Source organism: Corvus hawaiiensis, chromosome 6 (genome assembly GCF_020740725.1).
Source record: "Corvus hawaiiensis isolate bCorHaw1 chromosome 6, bCorHaw1.pri.cur, whole genome shotgun sequence".
NCBI classification, from domain to species: domain Eukaryota; kingdom Metazoa; phylum Chordata; class Aves; order Passeriformes; family Corvidae; genus Corvus; species Corvus hawaiiensis.
The window spans coordinates 5,666,495-5,687,805 of record NC_063218.1 but is presented as its reverse complement, the minus strand read 5'-3'; the positions used below and the strand labels follow the sequence as shown (position 1 = coordinate 5,687,805).

Sequence of the window (21,311 nt, the reverse complement as noted above, 5' to 3'; positions counted from 1 at the left end):
CTGGAACAGATCGCTCAGAGCTCCATCCAGTCTGTTCTTGAACAGTCCCAGGGATGGGGCAGCCACAGCTTCTCTGAGCAACCTATGCCAGAGCCTCACCACCCCCACAGTAAAGAAGTTTTTTCCAATAACTAATCTAAACCTGCTCTCTTTCAGTGTGAAGCCGTTCTCCCTGTCCTGTCACTGCATGCTCTTGTAAAGTCTCCAATCCAGGCTGCAGATTTAAGCAGACTGAATTTTCAGAACCAAGGAAAAAGAATTTACTTTTCCATTTACTGACTGAGAGACAGGATATAAACAACAGCTTTCCTTCTGCCAAGGTCACAAGGAGCAGAACCATAACTTAAATTTCCAGAAAGTGCTTACAGGGAATGACGAGTAGAGCTCTGTGAGCTGTGCTAAGCAGACAAGAAGTATTACCAAGCAGACATAGCAATTGATAGCTCAACAGAGAAAAGAGAAGATTTTCTAAATACGCCAGTTTAAGACAAAAGAATTAAACTGAGGTATTAACACCACTTCAACAGAAGTATCAAGACCATGACTCAGAGCCAAATGTAAAAGCAAATATTCACTGTCAAAACTGGATGGCAGAAGGAAATAACCTCTTGGGTATTTCAGCAATGATTTAATCACCTCCCATGACTAACTTGCAGAGACTTTGGAAGACTAATGGGATGGAACAGGATCCAAAGAGCATCTAATCCCAATTAATAAAACCAGGAATAACTCCAAAAAGACAAAGAAGAAAGATGAGCTAGATTTTTATTCCCTAAGAAGTCAGGAGAAAGCTTTCTTTCTGAGGGAATACATCCCACTTAACAAAAAAAATTTTTTTTGCTTCTTCCTCAGAGGAAGAAGACAGGCTTTAATTGTGCAATTACTTCAATCAAGCATCAGTTAACATCTCATAGTAGATCTGGCAAAATTACTAAAAACCTGCCTTATGTGTCTCCCAAGTCACACAGAAGAAACTAATTCTCTCAGAGGTGGAAACTGTTGGGAATGAAATACATTACATAGCTTTCATTACTTATCTCCCCAAAGCAAAGTAGGCATTTTCAGGACCACACCAAGCTCCTGTTCCGGTTGAGATTTTCACCTGCATGTAGTCCCAATCTGCTTTATCCACCAAGACTATTCATGCTTTTCATACAAGCAAGTATTTACCATCCAGGAATCTCATTTGAGGTGTGATACGGTAATAACAGCAAAAAAACCAAGCCTAAGAGACTAAACAGAGCACTTGCCCTCCCACACAAGCCAACTTTTAATGCATGCAGCTTCACAAAATGGTAAAAAAAGCTAAATTAACATTGTGCCATAGGAAGGTCCTTCCTTCCACTCTATTCCTACTTTACTTGTAGATGCAGATTCCTACAGATGACCTTGCACCACCTCTGATGTCTGACCAGCCATTCACCAGCCACTTCAACTGGCTAGTTCTGTACAAACAGCATTAGCTGACCAAAAACAGCTCATTTTCTGCCAGGTTAGCAAACTAGATCAGCTCCTGCAAGGGTTCAGGAAGTACCAGAGTCTGGTGGCTCTTTTCCTTGTGCCTGCTGCCTGTTCACAAATCCTGAATCCACACTTCCACGGCTGAACCAGCACACTCATACTGTTTGCACTCCAAAGCCCATACACCACTTTTTTTGGCCTAAAAATCATATATATCACAGCCAACCTTCATGTTCACAAATGACAGCCCTGAATCACTGTCCTTGTATATCTTGCACTCAAGGTATTTTCTTCAGAAAAAAAGCTTGCCAAACAAAATTCAAATGGATATTTAAGCCCCCCTAATTCCCACATGGTCAAGTTAAAAGTTACAGGTCTGACAGATCTTCACTGCCTACCTCTAGTTTAGACTTCTGCACTCAAACTCACTTGGCTGAAATACAGTTCTATGTTATTTTCCACAGTCTCCAGGGCTTCCCCCCCATCCTAGAAGAAAGGCATTTTCTTGAACCACACAGCAGAGAAGAATGCAGCAGGAAGCCAAGCCATCCTTTCACTTGGAAGGGGTTTAAACAAGAAGATTCCAAACCTTTTTCCAACAACTCCAGCCCCACGCACTGGCATGAGACCCCATTCCCCTGAATCCACCAGGGATGTTCCTACTTCTACCTCCCAGGGAATTTGACAGCCACAAAACTCCAGAAGCGTCTGACATTAAAATAAATACACAAATAATGAAACCTCTGTTTCTTTATCTTCGCAGCTGTTAACACTGCAATTAGAGCTCTCCAAGGATGCACTTCCCCCCTAATGAATCCCCGGAAACACCCTAACAGGGTGCAGGGCAGATTAGAGAATCCCCACAACTCAACTTGGTGAATTGATGTCTCCCATGAGCAACACAAAGCTGGGCCTAGAGACAGTAAGCTTTTTTACACTGTCTTCATTTTGAAGCCTTATTAACAAATTAAATGAGAAATAAATACATCTCTCTCTGGGAACGGGAGAAAAAAAAAGGCATTTTAATAAAGAGCCCAGACACCTTTCCATAAGTCTCTTGCAGACAGGAAAGAAACCAGAAAAGCTTAAAACCATTATCTACCATCTAAGACTGTGGCAGTACATGAACAAACCCAAAACCACCACACTGGCAGCAGCTGAAATCAAGCTTCCCACTTTTCTGTGGAGCTTGCTCTGGTCCCTCAGCCCTTGTTTCCCAGAGATGTCAAGCTTGGAAAAGACACTTTGTCAAGACAGCACAACAGCTGGCATGACACTGGAGGAAAAAAGGAGTTTCTTTGCTTTTGCTGGTCTGCAAACACCCATTTCCTCTCTCTACAAGCACCAGGACTGACTCCTAAGGAAGAGCTTTAGATACCAGTTTCCTTCCTCCTCCCTGTAAAAGGCACTGGGATAACAAAGGTGAACCAGCAGTCCCAATTAACTACCTTTTTTACCTAACATTTTTGTGTCTCCTTGTTGGAGAGCATATGGCCCAAGTTTACAGCCAAGACTAAATCTCTTTACCCACTCCTGTTTGCAGTAACAACCTTAACGCTCTTTTAATGCAGGTTCAGGTGGATGCATTTCCTTTCCTCTCTATATAAGTAAATCAGTGGGATATGCTTAACCTGCCTCCTAAAACTCAACACAGGCCATGAAGTCCAAGCAGGCAGAGTAAAAGATAATTCATGGTCTCAAGTGAAGCCAGGTGGATTACAACTCCATTGGCAAGCACGCACCCAGCATCTGTATGCTTAGAAAAGACTCTAGGAATTGTCTGAATAACCAAAAATTGTCAGGCATGCACAACGGATTTTGAATATAATTCTTGAGTGAACTTCTAAAAGAAAGCAAAGCCATCAGTGCACCTTAGAAACTAATGCATTAAAGGACTTTAATCAAGCATTGCTCCATAATTAGACACACTTTTCCCTGCACAAAAGTTTCTTTACAGCCAAGTATCTGATGCCTTGAACCACTGTTATACTTAAGAAAATAAACTTTAAAAGACATTCATTATTCTTGAACTAAGCATTTCCTTACTAAGTCCCATCCTAGAACAACTTTTAACTGCTAATTTATCATCCTCCCTCCCAGTGACAGAGAAGATTTATAGTGGAAAAGACTTATTTAACATTACTCTGATGCCAAAAACACATGGTATTACACTTTTGGCGATACTGGTCAAGAAGCAATAACCAAGAAAAACAAACTACTAAGAAACAACCCCAAGAAAAACCTATTTCCACAATTGTAAGGCTTGGCATGGTTCTATTGGAATAAACTGCAGTGGAATTCCAACTTGAAGGTTGTTTACAAAAGACCAAATGTCCAATTACATCCTCTTGTAGCCACCTGCCTATCCCTTATCTCCACTGCAGTACCGTTGTGCTTATCAGCACTCTGATCCCACTCTGCCACCAGCACATTCCAGAGCCCCACTGACCATGGGAGAACTGACTGTGCCAAACATGCAGCATTAGGAGAAAAGCACTGTGAGTTTTCTAACATAGGGTCAAAGCCACTGACACAGGAAGAGATGCAAAGGATGAGGAAGGAGAAATGCTACTGCCAAAATCCAGAACCAATCTGATGGCACGGTCAAGGTCACAGTAAGAAAGAGATGGGAGGCCAACATAGGGACTCTCACATGTAGCATCCACCTCAGATGGGATATAAATTAATGAAGTGAGGAAGAGAAGAATGAACAGCCAAACCTCCAAAGCACAGGATTTCATAGCAAGAGGAACCGTCACTGCAGCCATCTGTCGAAAAAGAAAGAAAAAACAGGACATCTTTTGCCCAACAAGTTCTCAGATCTGAGGTGGTTTTTTTATATAAGAGGTGAGAAGAAGAAAAAAAAAGAGGGGGGGGGGGAGGAATAAACCATGATAAAAGGAACGGCTCTTCTAATTTCCTTCTAATGAGAAGGGAAGAACTGCCTAAGAACATGAAAGTGGAAACAGTCTGGCTGACAGAAGGCATAAGATAACTCTCACAGTTCTTTCAGAAGGGAAAACAGAGTCACAAAATGAATGAAATGAACCCATGGTAAAACCACAAGCTTTCTGAAACCCAGATGAAACAAAGATCTGAAGCTTACTGACAAATCATCTCAGCTAAGTACAGGCTCTTCAATATTTTAAAATTCAAGGTATTTTGCACAAGTGCAAATTACATCACTGAGGTCACTTCATTAAGAGAACAGCACACCTGACAGAATAGGAAAGGTCAGGGCTTTAGGAAAGAAACTAGCAGGAGGCAACACTGAAGGTAAAATGAAAATATTGCTTCAGAATGGCTGCAATGGAGGAAAGCACAGCTGAAGCAGGAGCACATTAACCTACTATTCAATGAGAAGGAAAATCTCTAACAGATGATGCCAAAGCACTTGGGGCATTTTCTGCATCAATCTCCACTCAGTAAGATGGATTAGCTGGCTAATGTAACTCATAGCACAGCAGAAGGAGCAGGAGCCCAAGCTAGAACTGGGAAACGCATTATAGCAACTGCTCCAAACCTCCCGAGCCAGCAAAGCCACAGCTCTGAATTTTCCATGCAGATTTATCGGCACACTTCAAACGAAAAGCACCATAAAGGCAATGTGCTTCTGCAGACAGCTTGATGAGCTTCCATAAAACAATGGACGTGTAGTCCATAAACTCGTGGACTATATCCAGGGGTTACAGCATTAGGAGTACTTCAAGGTTTTCAAATCTGGTAGATGTAATATTTACCCTTTGAAAACTGACAAAAGCAATTTTGCATCATCTCTGCTGTCTGCATTAAGTTCCAGCAACCTAAAGAAGGACTAAAGCATCTGCCTCTTAAGAGCAGGAAACAAATACACAGGGAAAGGCAGACCAGACTTAGGCTTACCATCAGATCCTGGGAAGATGCCAAAATAATCTGAGAAAAAAGCCCACCTCCGGCATATTCCAGATAACAGAACAGACGAGATTCAACACACAATTTCTTAGAAAGAAATTGTATCAAAGAAATATAATTCCCTTCAATGACACATTGACAATATAGGTAGTAAAACAGCAACTACAGGCAATACAGTTTTGGTTTAACTGGACTTTTGACACTCTTAAACTGACAGTCATATAATCTAAACAAAAGCAGAACATACTGAAGTAGTCAGAGATGATTAGAAAACCACACCCAGAGATAAGATTTCATTTCAGTCACAGAGAAAATTGGTAGCAAGCCCATTCACATGGCTCTAATCTTTTCGCATTCTCCACTGTTACAGAAAGTAACCAGGGGAAGAGGGTTATTTAGCAATGAACTTACTGCAGGCAACTTCACATTTTGCTCTGCCTCAGTTGGATTTCTAAGTGTCACAAGCAACAATTTCCAGCATCTCCCAGACAACATTTTGTCCACAAACTACACAATGGAAAATATCAGGATGTTAACAGAGAATATTCTCAGACAGTTTCAAACACTTGGATGGAGGGTCTCAGAATCCAAAGTCACTTGAAGCAAGTGCAAAAGTCACCCGAAGTAACAAGTTGTTTAACAGAGCAAAGAGATAATAACAATCATCTGCACAACACGACATGGAAAGCAAGCTTAAACTCTGTTCTGCCCACAGATATGCTGAGTGGTAAAGTGCTAAATATCTGGGGCTTATGCTCAAATCAAACGTATCACTGCAAAAAAATAAATACATTAAGACTCATCATGCTGCCTGGATGAAATGCAGGTATGAAAAGAACATGAAATCATTTTACTCTGGCTGTTGTACTAAGGACTCAGATGGAACACCACATCCAGCTCCAATAAAATGCAAACCAAGTGGAAAAGGCCTAAAAAAACCCCAATGAGAATAGCCCCCAAATGTAATAAATAAATTTTTAAAAATCACTGAAGAGAGGAGACTGAAGCAATGGGATTTCTTCAGAGTGAAATACACCAAAGAAAAAGCCCTCAAAATATTCGACACATTTCTTACAGAAGAGAAGTAACAAAGAGCTCACAAGTGTATACAATTCATGGTAGAATTCTTAAATGCTTCAATTATAGCAAAGAAATTTAGATTGGAAATTAGGAGTAGTATTTTCAATGGTAAGAACTGCAAAATATCAGAACAGATTGCCTAAGGATAGATCTCCATCAGAAACTTATGTTAGCTCATTTGCTTTGGGAGCTAATTAAACATTCCTTCCTTGTGACTGAAATATGGTGAATTTATGAGAGAACAAGTGTCAATTACTTCCCCTCATTCACAGGTGGGTCATCTGAGCTTCCACCTTCCAGATGAGTCATTATGGCAATTTATTAACCATTACTAAGAAACAACTTCCAGCATGAAGGTTTTGTAACAATGTGTGGAAACAATAATAAATATACAACCCTGAAGGAGCGCTTGGAAGGAAAATACAGAGGAAAAGTGGCACACTTAAACCACATCGAGATGGGGAGTCCTTAATTACAACAAAACCAAAGAAACCCAGAGATTCTACTCTGCAACAGAGATGCAAACAGTAAGAGCTGGGGGAAGCAGAGGCAGCCCTTGTGCAGATGCAAGAAGCAAGACAAGAACATCAACCCCAGACACGGTGTCAGCAACTGCACCCAGTAAAGCAGAAAACACAATTTTCTCAAGCAAAGCTCACTTACAAAAAAAAAAACAAAAAACAAAAAAACCACACCAAAACAACTGAGAACCAAAGCAGGAGAGCAAACTGAGACATGCTGTCCTCTGCTGGAAGTGGCTCTGGAGGAGCCTGAAAGCGCATCGGGACCACTTTGATCAAGTCCTTTGATCTTTGGTGAATACAAGATCGAGGCATCATTTTAAACCCGCACAGCTTTGCCTAAACGGGGCTGTTGCCTTTTGAACTCCAGCTAACGCTGCCCTTGTACAGACAGCACTGCTGTCCACCACAGGGACACTCCTGAGGCCACCTCTCCCACACCACCACATCTTCATGGCAACAGAAGTGCTTGCATGACCAGAGAACAGAAGCAGGGAGCAGAATGAAAAGTAACACTTTTTTCCTAAGACAATAAGATAAATCCTTTCTTGTAATTCACTTCCTTCATCCTGTTCCCTTACAGCAATGTAGCAAGGCAAGCAAAAGCTCTTAGGCTGCATCTTTTGAATGCAATCCACATGTAGCTTAAAAAATACACATATCACAGGAAAGACGAAAAGACACAAAATGCCACAACAAACAAAAATTTAAAATAAAAATACAATAAAATACAAAAAATAAAAGTTAAAAAATATTGCAGTATTGGACTTTTATGGCATACATCCAGAAAGAATTTAAAGTACAGCTCTTTAAACTTCCACTAAGGATGGTTAGTGTGGAAGATCTCCACATCTGACAGGGAATGAGTTCAGACTATTTGTGACTTAAATCAGCAAGAGCCAGTGCTGGGTACTACCTAAGTGTTGCATTTTGGGAGAAAAAAGGAAAAAAAAAAAGTCATGACTTTACTTGGGGGGAAAAAAAAAAGAAAAAAACCACGAATGACTTAAGACTACCATCAGCACAGGTTCCCAAGAGGATTTCCCAGCATTTAAACCAGCATCAAAACTTCAGCAAAGCATTCTTCATTCAGCAGAATGAACACATTAAAAGGATACAACAAAAAACTTCTTTTTTTTTTCTTTACTACCCGAGTACAGTTTTAAATACAAATAAGAAATGTGTAACTCCACGGGAAATATATTTTTCCCCTGCGTAACCCGCTTGGCACCACGAAGCCTCGCGGCCCTGTGGGACAGGAGCCTGCCCCGAACTCACGCCGTGTCCCGTGGGTTCCTCTCCGCTTCCCCTCCCGGGAATTTCACTGCAGAAAAGGCAGCGAGGGCAGCGCGTCAAACCCACACCGGACCCAGCCCGGGCTGACACGGACCCTCCGGGGGAGGAAACGGCGGCACGAGCAGCCCGGAGCCGCCTCGCAAACGCTGCTCGGGTTTGGCGGAGCCGCTGTCGCCCCCACCCCCGGGCCGGCCGCGGCAGCGACCCCCTCCCCCAGGCCCCGCCACCCGGCGCCCCGCAGGGCAGCCGGGACTCCGCACCGCGCCCGCTCCCCCCCGGGGCCCGGCGCCACTCACAGCGTGTGCCCGCAGACGTTCACCATCAGCTTCAGGGACGGGTTGCGGTACTTGGTGGTCTTACACCGCGGGCAGCCCAGGTCGTCCATGGCCGCCTCCCGCTCTCCCTCCTCCTCCTCCCGCCGCGCCTTCCGCCTTCCTGTGCCGCCGCCAAAAGGCCCCGCCGCCGCCCAGCGCCACCCCGCGCGTTCCGCACGCGACCCGGCCCCGACACCGCCCGGCACCGCCGGCCCGAGCGGGAACGAGCCGGGGCGGCAGCGCCTGCCCGGCGGCGGAGCTGGGGGGTGAGCCGGCCGCAGAGCTCAGGCTGTAACAGGGGGAGAGGGGAGACACTCACCCATGGCTAACCAACAGGAATCACAGAATCAATCACTTTGGGAAAGACCACCTTGACCACAAGACCATGGCACTAAGTGCCACGTCCAGTCTTTCCTTAAACACCTCCAGGGATGGTAACTCCACCGCCTCCCTGGAGAGGCCACTCCAATGTTTAATCACCCTTTCTGTGAAGACATTCCTCCTAATGTCCAACCTAGACCTCCACTGGCGCAGCTTAAGGTTATGCCCTCTCATCCTGTCGCTGGTAGCCCAGGAGCAGAGCCCGACCCCCACCTGACTACAGACTCCTTTCAGGGAATTGCAGACAGTGATAAAGTCACCCCTGAGTCTCCTCTCCAGGCGAAACACCCCCAGCTCTCTCAACCGCTCCCCATAGGACTTCTACTCCAGATCCTTTCCCAGCTCCGCTACCCTTCTCTGGATTCGCTCCAGCACTTCAAGGACTTTCTTGAAGTGAGGGGCCCAGAAGCGAACACAACAAAACTCCCCCACCCCCAGTAACGACAGCACCGGGAGCGTTTTAACCCTTCCCCTTCCAGGAAAAGCCGCAGGTGACGGGAGCCGCCGCCTCCCGGGGGCTCCAGGTGGAGGGGGGGGGGGGGGAGCGGAGAGAGGAGCGCGGCCGCTTGATTGACGGTTGCCTTGGAGACGCTGTAGCCCCGCCCTCCCGGCGCGGCGCAGCCAATGGGCGGGCGCGGCCGGGGCAGCGGTGGGCGGGGCTACATAGTCTTGCGGCGGGTGCGGGAGTCGCGGCGGGGGGAGCGGCGGAGCGCGGCCGGGATACAGCAGCGATCCCGGATGGTCACTGCGGGGCCGGGGGAAACCTGATCGGCTAGAGCAGGAGGAGGAGAGAGATAGGAAGGGGGGAGAGGAGGAGAAGGGAACGCGGGGGGGTGGGGGGGAAGGAAGAAAAAAAAAAAAAAAACACGAGAAAAAAAAGAAAAAAAAAAAAAGAAAAACAAACCGAAACATGTCTTCTGCCTCCCCCGCCGCGGACGACATCGTGATCGCCGTAGAGATCAAGGAGGAAAATGTGATGGAAATGCTCTCCGAAGCCCCCGACGGGCCCGCGCCGCCGCCCCCTCCCGCCGCTGCCCCGTTCCCCATGGAGCACGCAGGCTCCGCCGCCGCTGGCGAGGAGGGAGCCGCGGAACAGGTACTGCTCCATACGGAACTCCTGGCCAGGAATCACCACGCTGCCTCCTCTCCCTCCTCTTCATCATCTTCTTCCTCCTCCTCCTCCTCCTCGCAGACCCCCCTGGCTTTCTCCCCGGATCACGTCGCCTGCGTGTGCGAGGCGCTGCAGCAAGGTGGGAACCTGGACCGCCTGGCCAGGTTCCTGTGGTCTTTGCCCCCGAGCGATCTGCTACGTGGCAACGAGAGCCTGATGAAAGCCCGGGCGCTGGTGGCTTTCCACCAGGGCATCTACGCCGAGCTCTATAGCATCCTGGAGAGCCACAACTTCGACTCCTCCAACCACCCGCTGCTGCAGGAGCTCTGGTACAAGGCTCGCTACACCGAGGCGGAGCGAGCCCGGGGCAGACCCTTGGGGGCGGTGGACAAGTACAGGTTGCGAAGGAAATACCCCCTGCCCAGGACCATCTGGGACGGCGAGGAGACGGTCTACTGCTTCAAGGAGAAGTCCCGCAACGCGCTGAAGGAGCTCTACAAGCAGAACCGATACCCCTCGCCCGCCGAGAAGCGCAACCTGGCCAAGATCACCGGGCTGTCCCTCACCCAGGTCAGCAACTGGTTCAAGAACCGCAGGCAGCGGGACCGCAACCCTTCCGAGACCCAGTCCAAAAGGTGAGGGAAAACTTTTCCTCCCCGCCCCCTCTCCCGCCTGCCTTTCCCTCTCCCGGCTCTTTCTTCCCCTGCAAACATGGCGCTTACCTTCGGTGCGCCTCGTCCTCCCCTCCTTCCTCCTCCCCGCTCCCTCGCTCCCAACACACCCACCCGGCCCGGGCGGGCGAGGCGGCGCAGGGAAACTTCCCGGACCCGCCGCCCCGCGCTCCCGGGGGAGCTCCGGGCACGGGGGAGCCGCTGGGCGGACTCCCGGGAAGGGACGGGACGGGGGTGTTTGTTCCCCCCGCTCCTTGTTTTTATTCAATTGTCGCGCCTGACAGAGTTAATCATTGACGGCCGGAGGACGCGCGGGGTCCCGGCGCTCCCTCTGTTTTGAAACCTGACTCGGGAGCGGGCCGGGCTCGGGTTTCAGCGGGGGAGCGGGGCCGGTTCCCGGGGCTCCCGGCCGCGCTGCGGGGCGGGAGAGCGGCCCCGGCCCCGCTCCGCCCGCGGCTCGGGCTCGGCTCCCCCCGCCTGGCGGTGGGGGCGCGGGCAGGTGGAGGTGACCTCCCTGCTCCCGCCCCCCGCCTTCCTCCGGGAAGGGACGGGAAGGGGGGAGAAAGCGCGGGGAGGAGGGGGAGGAAGGGAGCGGGGAGAGAAGGAGGGAAAGCGGCCGGCGGAGGGGGCCCCAAGGCATTTCTCAACCAAGGGCGCGATTGTGCCGCCGCGGCCCCTCTCCGCGGGATACATCAAAGGGCGAGGGGGGAGGGAGGGGAGAGCGACCGAAAAATGCAGCCGAGGGCGGACCAGTCAGCGAAAAAAACCCGGCGCAGCCCCGGGCGGAGGCACAAAGGCCGCCCCCCATCCCTCCGTCCCTCCCCCCGGCCGCCGGGCACTGCCGGAGGTGCCTCCGCCGGCACCGGGGCAGCGCGGGCCGGGGTCTTCCCCTTCCCCCGGGCCGGGGGCGGCAGGCAGAGCCCGGAGAGTCCGGCGGCGCTTCCCGGCCTTGCCTCACCTCCCAGCGCTTTGCCAAATGGCCGCGGCCGGTCTCACACGTGTGGACACCCCGGGCCGGCGGAGGGGGGCCCAGGCAGTCCCCTTCGGTCGCCGGGGTGGAGGAATTTATTTACAACTCCGTAACCCAGTCTGTAAAGTTTCTCCTCGGCGAGTGTTTGGTTTGATGTGTTCTATTCTAAGAAACCTCCTCCCTTGGCTTGAATATTCGTTTAAAGTGCCTTGTAAAGAAAAAACACAGAAAAAAATTATTTGTGGAAACTCTCACGTACTTGTGTCAAAGCAAGAAGTCCCCCTTGGTTCAGAGATCCTGGCATGCTGTGGTAATGCAATGTCATCTCTCCGTCTTTTCCCATAGCGAGTCAGATGGCAACCCTAGCACAGAAGACGAATCCAGTAAGGGGCGAGAGGATTTATCTCCCCATCCACTCTCCAGCTCATCCGACGGCGTTACCAGCCTCAGCCTTCCCAGCCACATGGAGCCTGTCTACATGCAGCAGCTTGGAAACACTAAAATAGCCTTGAGCTCATCTGGTGTCTTGTTGAATGGGAACCTCATGCCTGCCAGTACCTCTCCTGTCTTCCTCAATGGTAGCTCGTTTCTTCAGGGACCCAATGGCGTCATACTCAATGGACTCAGCGTGGGCACTTCACAAACTGTTACCTTAAATTCTCCCAAAACTGCATCGAGTGTCGTGAGCAATGGGGTGTCCATCACTGACATACTGTCGTCATCATCGTCAGAAGATGTTAAAGACTTCAAACTCCTTCAGGCTTCAGTCCCCAATGCCACAGCAGCCTTCAGCCCTAGCAACATCCCAGTCACTTTCCCAGGATTGATACCGAGCTCGGAGGTGAAAAGGGAAGGCGTAGAAACTGCTGCTTCCCAGGATGGAGGCTCTGTAGTTACTTTTACTGCTCCTGTCCAAATAAACCAGTATGGCATTGTCCAGATCCCCAATTCAGGAACAAATGGCCAGCTGCTGAACGGAAGCATTGGTTTTTCTTCTCTGCAGCTGCCTCCTGTTTCTGTGGCAGCTTCACAAGGTAAAAACTTTGCCTCTTGCAGTAAGAGGTATGAGAAAAAGTTGGAATCAGGCACACTTAGCATTTTAGAAGCTGTGGTCCTTTTCTTCCCAGGTATCAACATTGTATCTCAGCCATGGCCACACACAGAACATCAAATAATACCGTTTTCCTCCCTTTATAGTGGGTTATGCTCACAGGCAGACTGTTAGATGAGGCTGAGCTGCTCTGTTAAGAGCATGGAAGGATGTCTGGTAATTTACACCCCTTTCATCTCATGCTGTTCACAGAAGTCTGTGATATGAGTCTTCACAAATATCTGTAAATTTTACATGTTTCAGTAATTCAAAATATTCCCCATTTGCCACTAAATTCTTTTAATGAGAAGGTTCATAAAAATGAAAATTATGGCAGCTGGAAATTGTTACCGTTGTTGTTCTTGTGGTGGTTGTTTTGGTTTTTTGTTTTCTTAATGAAGGCATTTCTCAAAAATACATTTTGAATTACTGTAGACACAACAAGACCAAGCAGTTGCTTGTACATTTTCTGTTCCATAATTAAGAAAGATTAAACTTGAGGGAAACAATAGAAGTAAGCACTAGCTCGTAGATATAAAATGTGAGGCTATTTGGATAAAACTGCCCTCAGTCCAAAGGAAATATGTCATCACAGGTTCATGTGCCAAGTGTGCAGGCTCCTCCCCAAGTTTGCTTTAGAGTTGGTCTTAACATACCATAGTCTGAATCTTGCAGCTGGTCAGGAAGAATCCCAGGGAGCACAAACCTAGTTCTGGATCGCTTTTTTGAAGCAGGTCAGTTAAAAAGCACAATTGAACATCTTTGTTACTCATTGGCCACTGTATCTTTGATTATGAAAATGATTAAATTGGAATGATTCTCTCTAGTTTCAGGAGCTGTGAATACTATGATGAAATTCAAATTGTGCTCGTGTGCTTCTTTGAATTTAATGTGTATAGGGTGTGAATTATTCTTGCTGAAGCACGGGGAGGAACACTGAAGCTGTGCAACCACATTTCAAATGGGTGCACAATTATAAGGTCCTAAAATGTGGCACTCACAGGCACTGTTGGTACATGGTTTAACCAAGATTAAAGAGAGAAGACATTTAGTCTAAATGCCACCTGTAATTACTAAAGCCACTTAATCCACATGCTCCAAGGCATAAACAGCCAGCAAAGGTGAGAAAGAGAGTTCTGTCTTTTAAGTATTGTAGGACTATTGTATTTAAAAGTCCTAAGATTTGTAATAAGCTCTTCTCTGACCATTTTCCCCATTGTTAAAAATACTGGTTGCCCACTGGAGAGCGATCCACCATATCTCTGGTGCAGAGAGAAGTTCTGGTTTTCTTGGATGGATAGCTGGCTGCCTATTCCAAGTGAAGCATGCTGCAGGCTATTTTGAGTAAGCCCCAGTAAATAATACTGACAGGTAACTTCAAGTTGCCTGGCTTTATTATTCTAGTTTACCCTTATGCATAACATCTTCCCAAAAAAATCATCATTGATTACCTGAAATTAATAGGGAGCTAAAATATTCCTCATGTGAGAAATTAATCTTCAGTGCTGTTCTAAAAAATTCAGCTGTGTCCAACTGTAGTGTCTTATAATTAATAACTGCTTTTGAGAAAGAGAGGTGTTCCAAGTGGGACTCAGTCCCAAGAGACAGTATTTCTTATTTTAGGAATTACCATAATGACAACTGACATAGCATGTCCAGTGGAAACAACTTCAGGTCATCTCTGGCCACCTCGTCTTTCTTTGGCTCACTACAACATCACACGAGCAGTGCCATGGCTTTCAGCAAGGGCAGGCAGTGCTGGTGACTTTTCACAGCATGGTAGATGCAGTAGGGTTAGGATTTGAGAAAAACATGATAAAGCAGGTGAAAGGGAATAGAGCTGAGTGCTTGAGGATTACCTAGTTAAACCAATAGAAATTACCGGTTTTTCGTGTTTTCTGTGCAGGTCGGCTCGGGCAGGTTCTGCCCAGCAGTAGTGGATTTCATGTGACGTGTCTCCAGTTCCCACACACAAGCTGTAGTCTGTCACTGAACTATCTTTAATAGCTTCTCATGCTTCTATTCTTAGATAGAAATTGAGTGGTGGCAACTAGTGAAGGCCAAAGCACATTCATTTTAGTCACATGGCTGGGGACTGTTTGCCCCTTAATGAGAGTCTGAAAGATAGGTACTCTAATAGACCAGAAACTTTTTTTTTTAAACTTTCTAAAAGTAATTTCTATTACCAGCATTGATTTCTTTACACCAAGTTTTCTCTCACCTGCTACAAAAATGTTCAGTGTTGCATGGAATATTAGTGTGTGTGTGTATACTGCAAAGGTAAAAAGACCAGGACTGCATAACACTCTACCAACTGTAATCTCTGTTTTCCTTTCTCTTGCTTCCCTTTGCCTAGGTAATGTTTCAGAAAATCCCAGCACATCTGATGGAGGAACTTTTACAACTGAATCTTCAACAGTGCAGCAAGGAAAGGTTTTCTTCAGCCCCCTCGCTCCGAGTGCAGTGGTTTATACAGTTCCCAATTCAGGCCAGGCAGTAGGATCTGTCAAGCAAGAAGGACTGGAAAGAAGCCTGGTGTTTTCTCAGTTGATGCCAGTCAGTCAGAACATGCAACTGAACGTCAACATGTCTTCTGAAAATATATCCAGCGCAGGACTCCAGTCCCTGGCCTCCTCATTAGTGAATGTAACGCCCTCACATAATTTTTCCCTCACACCACCAACTCTTTTAAATGCTGCAGAACTGAGCTCTGGTATCTCGGAGAGCCAGTCCATGTCATCGTCCGTGACCAGTACCTCTACAGTGATATCTATCAGCAACACTAACTATGCAACCCTGCAGAACTGTCCCCTCATCACCAGTCAGGATCTGTTGTCCATTTCCACAGCACAGCCCGTGCTTGGAGAAATAGTTTCGACAAGTGGAGACCGTGTCAGCCACCCCCCTGCACAAGTGCACCAGGATTTTGGCAGAGAGCACAGGTTAGTTCTGCAAGCCGTACCCGATGTCAAAGAGAATTTCTTACCTAATTCTGAGAGTAAATCAACTGGCAATTTACTGATGCTGGATTCCAAATCTAAGTATGTTATGAGTAACATGGTTGACTCGGTATGTGAAGAACTGGAAACGGACAAAAAAGAACTTGCCAAACTGCAGACAGTTCAGATGGATGAAGTTATGCAAGACTTGTAACTTCTTTTTTTTCTTGCTTTCTGTTTTTAATAGATAAGTCTCCTATTGAGGCCCTAACAAACACTGAGTGAGGTGTTTGTAGGGTTTTTTTTTTTGTTTGGTGGTTTGTTTTTTTTTTCATTTAAAGAAACCAGAAGAACATTTAAATGGTCTGAATCGATGTACAGAGGAATCTCCGGCAATGGAATTAGGTTGCTACACTTGGTTTGCATGCAGTATTCTCTTTTAAGCAGATTAAAGGAGAAAGGAAATGGCCAGGGCAAGTACTGAGGAATGGGTACAGGTTTGGCTACCAGATACTACCCTGAAAATGTAACTAGACTCTCCATAGTACAACATACTCTTAACAGTAAGTATACACTCTTAACTTCAGACAGAAAACAAAAATCTCACTCCAAAATCATAAAAACAATGCAGTCATTTTTTTTCTGTTTACTTCCAGTCCACGGGCATTGAAAGATTTCTAAGGAACTCTAGACGATACCTCTCCGGCTACTTTTATGTTGTTTGAGGTTAAGAAACAAAATGAAACCATAATATTGTTACTGGTATGTTTGCTTTTTTTCCAACAGACTTGCATTCAAACCAAAAATCTCACATCAATCATGTACAGGTTTCTAAATGCTACAGCTAGCATTTTGTCAGTGCACCAGAAAAAGCATCATTTGAAACTCTAATTATGCAATTCAGAAGCTTTCTATCCAGTATGAATGTAAATATTGTTTCAGTTCCTATAAAGGAGACTTTTTTTTTAATTAGTACAATGGATTTTATTTATGGTTTATATTCCCTTTCACTTTAGACACAATGCATTGAAAAGGAAAACGTTTTTTGGTTGTTTAATTTATTTTATTGTTTGAGCAGGAAGTAAGCGTAGTTATTTCTGACAAGGTTTTACTTTTTTGTAGTTTTTTTCAAGCAATAGACTGTAAAAGTAAAATGTTAATCACACTGAAACTAGAAAATTAATTCCCAGTCTCACAAACCCAGGAGGTCACTGTTTCTACCCCCTTTGTCTTTGTGTTCAGGGGTTTTTTTGTTTGTTTTGTTAGTAATTTGCGAATTAGTTGAACCCTTTTGTGTATTTTTTACAGAATTCCATGTGCCTTTCTTCCTAGTGGCCTTATCTTTGTTACTAAAGCACAGTGGCAGGAGGAATAAAAACACTGATTTGCAAATATCCGTCCTCAGGGCCAAATCCTGATGCCTTACTTCTGCAGGTAGACCCGCTGACTTGGGTGCCCCTGCTTGCACGAGTAAGAAGAGTTTTAAGAGTCTTTTGGACATCGTGGGTGACATTTCCTGGCAGTGCAGAGAGCCAGGGATGGGTCCTCCTGCACCACGTCAGCAGGACACGAGGACTCTGCAGAGGGACCGCGGGCAGTGCCCTTGTGCCGAGGGAAAGCACTTGGCTCTGGCCTCAGGCAGATGAGCAGGAAAGGTTGGATGGGCAGGCCAGGGAAGGGAACCCCATGTTTACACTGGCCTATTGGCCAAACAGCCCGTGTGGGAGGGCTTCAGCTGCTGGTAGAGCAAGGTCCCCATTCAGGAGGGCAGTTGAGTGTGTATTTATATATATCCTCCCAGGACAAGCAGCCTGGGGGCTGATGGTGGGAACTGCAGCTGCCCAAAGGGCTCTGGGAGCGGCTGTGGTCCCTTCCTGGCTGGGGATGGGTCTCCACACCTTTCTCCCTGGGGACAGCAGAAGCAGGTGGGCACTGGGCAGGTGGAACAGATCTTAACCTTTCCTCCAGAGGAGTTTTTGTAGCATGGAAAAGCACATCCTTTAAGCTTTAAAATAATAATAATAATAATTCAGACGTACAAAAATGACTTGCTGTTAATCTTTGTGGGTTTGGTTTTGTTGTATTTTATCCTAATGTGAATATATACAGTAACTAAAGCATGTGTTTATCCTCATGTGTTCATCCTCATCAGGGGCCTGGTCCGAAGCCTTTGGAAGGCAACAGGAAATGTTCTCGTAAGCTTCTGTGGGCTCTGAATCAGGCTCAGGACAAAACAAGATCAGTTGTAAAGGACAAAAAAAAAAAGGAAAGGAAAGATAATTGAGGTGGCATATCCCAGTGTGTTTGTCTTGGCTTTAGCTGGTTCCATGGAAAGCTTTTGGGGAATGAAGGTTTTTCCGTGTGCCGTGAGCGCGGCATTGGCATTCTCGTAGTTTTGCACTATATTGCGTATTTTGCAAGGCTTTCTATGGAACCTTGAAGCTGAGCTCTGTCAGTGAGCACTGGAGTCCACGCTGTGAGCCAGAGTCTCCAGGGCTGCAGGGAAAAGTGCAGGGAAAGGGAAGAACGAGTGTGCAAGGGGAGCACTAGCAGCTGTACGGAGTTGCTAATGCTCTGCAGGCAGGAGCAGCCCGTCAGCAGTTGGCTGTCCCCACATGCTCCCAGGCAAACAGGGTGTTTGAGGCAAGTGCTTTAAAGCAGAGATTATCACAAGCAGGACATGGAGCTCTATGTTCCCCTGGCACAACTTTCCCTGATGTTCCCGGGAGCTCCGCGTGTGCAGGGAATCGGATAGTCCAGAGTTCTCCTATCCGCTCTGCTTGTTTATCTGTTTGCTGGGCCCCAGCATAAGCAATCTGTTTCCCACCTCTTCTTCACCCATGTGACTAAGATGGTGATGACAGTAGCAGTAGCTGTATATGCTTTGCATGAAATCATTCAGCCATTTGGAAAATTAGAAATACCCTGTATCGCTGTCATTTTAATGGAGAATGTGTACTTGGCTCTGAAGGAGTTGATGGTGGATTAACATTTGGTCTGTGAAGCTCAGACTATATTTGGAGGCAAGCTAGGGAATATTTCAGAGCAGTTGTTGGTGTGGTCATGTCTCATAACTGAAAAGACTGTGGTGTTACAACAGTACCTGTTACTTTTAATTTTTCCTTCTTTGCATTGGTTGTGTTGCTGAGGCTCTGAATTCCATGGCTTTGCAGCACAGTTGATGTGAAAACTGTGTATGTTGTTACAGTGTCACGTTTCTTGGAGTTGTCTGGTACTTCTAATAGGAGACCTCCCACTCTTCAGTGGGAGTGGAGGATGTACATAAAAGCAGTGTTTTGGGACAAAGTAAGATTAATCTATTCTAGTCTTCCAGATATCGAGTAACTTCTTATTATCTTTTACTCTTTCTTTCTTTCTCCCATTGAAAATAAGTGTCATTCCCTCCAGATAATGTAGTTATAATCTCATGTTTTCTGCAGGTACATATGCACAATATAAAGACTCATTGCACGGTACAGTGTGTTTAAAATAGAAATTTAAATAAGTCGTTTTACTCCTTCAAGGGTAAGTTTTTATTTTGTGGCCCTCAGGCAGGCAGGCTAACTGCTCTCAATAGACAGTACTCAAAGCCCTGAAAAGTGTCCAGGGCCAGATCTTTGGCTGCTGTAAATAAGGCATTGTTCCACTGATTCCCAAACCAAGGATTTTTACATGGTGTTTAGGGGATTTGGATGCTGGTCTCCCATGCATGGGAAGGCAGTGAGTGTCCAAGCCCCACAGACAGCCCTTATTATCACATTCTGTTGTTTAAATGGAAGGTATGTCTACCTGGCATTCTTCTGACATTCCTTCTCTTCCCTCCCTCTCTGTTATGGATGAGAATAAAGGATCATTTCAACTTCACATATGTTTGTAACTTCTAAGTCCACTGAAAATCTTACAGAAATTATTGCCAAATTCTACTGCTTTTCTGGTCCCAGACTCAGCTTTGAAAAATATGCCTGAAGTTCAAGCAAATTCTTACAAAGCATGATGTTGAAAACCCCTCTCTTCTTTACTACTTTTGATTAAAGCTGCCTCTGTTTCACCCAGAGTTTTGTAGGAAACCAGAAATAGATTAGATTGAATGCTCTGTGTGGACAATTTGCAGCATTTGCCCTGTGGTCTTACCTGCAAGGACATTTCAGCAACATAAATCACACACACCTATTGGCCAGGTCCTCAGCTGGGCTAAACTAGCACGTTTCCATGGACTTTCGTGTCCTTTCATGCCAGCTGGGAATATGGTCCATTCATTTCACTGGTATTAGGTCAGGGATGGATTTGGCCCCGTACACGGTGGCAGCACAAACCAGAGCACAAGGCTGACACTTGGGTAGAACCAAACAGTCACAGTCTATCAAAGGATATACCTCTTCCCATTTACTGCTTTCCCCTACCTGTGGATACAGGAGGACTCATTCAGAAAGTGACTTTACCCAGAAGTGAGGCTGGGAACTGTTGTTATTACTCTGCCTGAGATTGATGTCAATAATGGACAGGTTCGACTTCAAATCCTGTAACATCACCTCAGTCACGATTTTCAGTTAAATAAATCAGGGTGGAATTTGGCCCTGTGTGCACGGGAGCTTTTCACCTACATAGATTTCCAGTGTCTGTGCACTTTGTAGCAAGGGCAGATGAACAAGAGGGTGCGTCCCTCCAGTATCATGTGAAATACGTGTGCAGGGCTCTGGGGGCATGAACTGCCCAGTGCTTGTGGTCGAGAAGAATGTCAAATCATCAAAAAGAATAGTAATTTTATCATTCTGAAAACAAAAATAATGTTCTTTTTAAAAGCAAGGATACCTGAAGTCTTCCTTTATCTCCTAGCAGTTATTATCTTGAAGGATATTTTATACCTTAGTTGTATGTTTCATATAATTTAAAACTTGCTTCTTAAATTTCTGAACTCAAGGAGGGGGTGAATCTTCTGGCTTTCAGGATTCACATTCAGAGGATGTTTGTTCTTTTGCTGCATGTACTGTTTGTCCAGAACTAACCAGTTATTTCTCCAATATGGGTTTTATTGTGCCTTACAACAAATACGAAATTTAAGTGGAATGTACGCATTAGAGGAGGGAATAATCAAGAAGACTTTACTGCACTGTTAGGTGATGCTGCCCCAGTGTGTCATCAAACATATCTGTGCTTAGTTACCCAACCAAAGAGATCTAAAGTATGTATGTTTGTTGTACTGTAATAGGGGTTTGTGCCTGGACAATTAAGTGTTTTATTTGTATTCTGAGATGATGTGAACTTATTTTTCTAAACACTATACTGAATAAACTTTATATTTATACACATCTTGTGTAAATATTTCTGTTTGCATGTCATGTAAGGGCTTTGAATTTTGAGTTAGAAAAGCAATCTGAAGTAGAAACTTGGCTTCTAATGATTCATCATGAAAGGTGATGGCAACTGGGAATGCCTGTGCTTGCCAGGGATTTGATCTAAACCCTATTTAAGCAAGAATGAGACTTTCTGCTGACTTGAGGGAGTTTTGTTGGAATTCTAAAATACTAAATTAAAACCAATAAATCTTATACCTCGTATTGAACCTATTTGTATCTCAAACCAAATTTA

General features: G+C 45.9%; 2 protein-coding genes across 5 annotated transcripts in view; one reads left to right on the top strand and one right to left on the bottom strand.

Moving 5' to 3' along the window:
• Nucleotides 1-9,920, bottom strand: part of MNAT1 (MNAT1 component of CDK activating kinase) — a 119,102-nt gene extending 109,182 nt beyond the window's left edge. For 2 of the 3 annotated variants that reach the window (XR_007204100.1, XM_048305769.1), the window contains exon 1: nt 8,546-8,673. Coding sequence is in view for 2 of the 3 variants with exons in the window: in XM_048305769.1 (XP_048161726.1) it covers nt 8,546-8,634 (89 nt within the window). In the remaining variant the exon portion in view is untranslated. Of the gene's footprint in view, nt 1-8,545; nt 8,674-9,848 lie in introns of those variants that run through there. The other variant, XM_048305770.1, reaches the window with a different exon arrangement.
• Nucleotides 9,819-21,029, top strand: LOC125326984 (homeobox protein SIX4-like). Of its 2 annotated transcripts, XR_007204099.1 has the most exons (4): nt 9,819-10,690; nt 12,042-12,730; nt 15,143-16,288; nt 16,382-21,029. XR_007204099.1 is itself a non-coding variant. In XM_048305764.1 (3 exons), exons 1-3 carry the CDS (start codon nt 9,855-9,857, stop codon nt 15,937-15,939), a joined length of 2,322 nt encoding a protein of 773 aa, XP_048161721.1. In that variant the 5' UTR covers nt 9,819-9,854; the 3' UTR covers nt 15,940-21,029. The 2 variants fall into 2 exon arrangements, 1 of the variants encoding a protein (XP_048161721.1); XM_048305764.1 differs by having other exon boundaries at nt 15,143-21,029.
• The last annotated feature ends 282 nt before the right edge of the window (nt 21,030-21,311 follow it).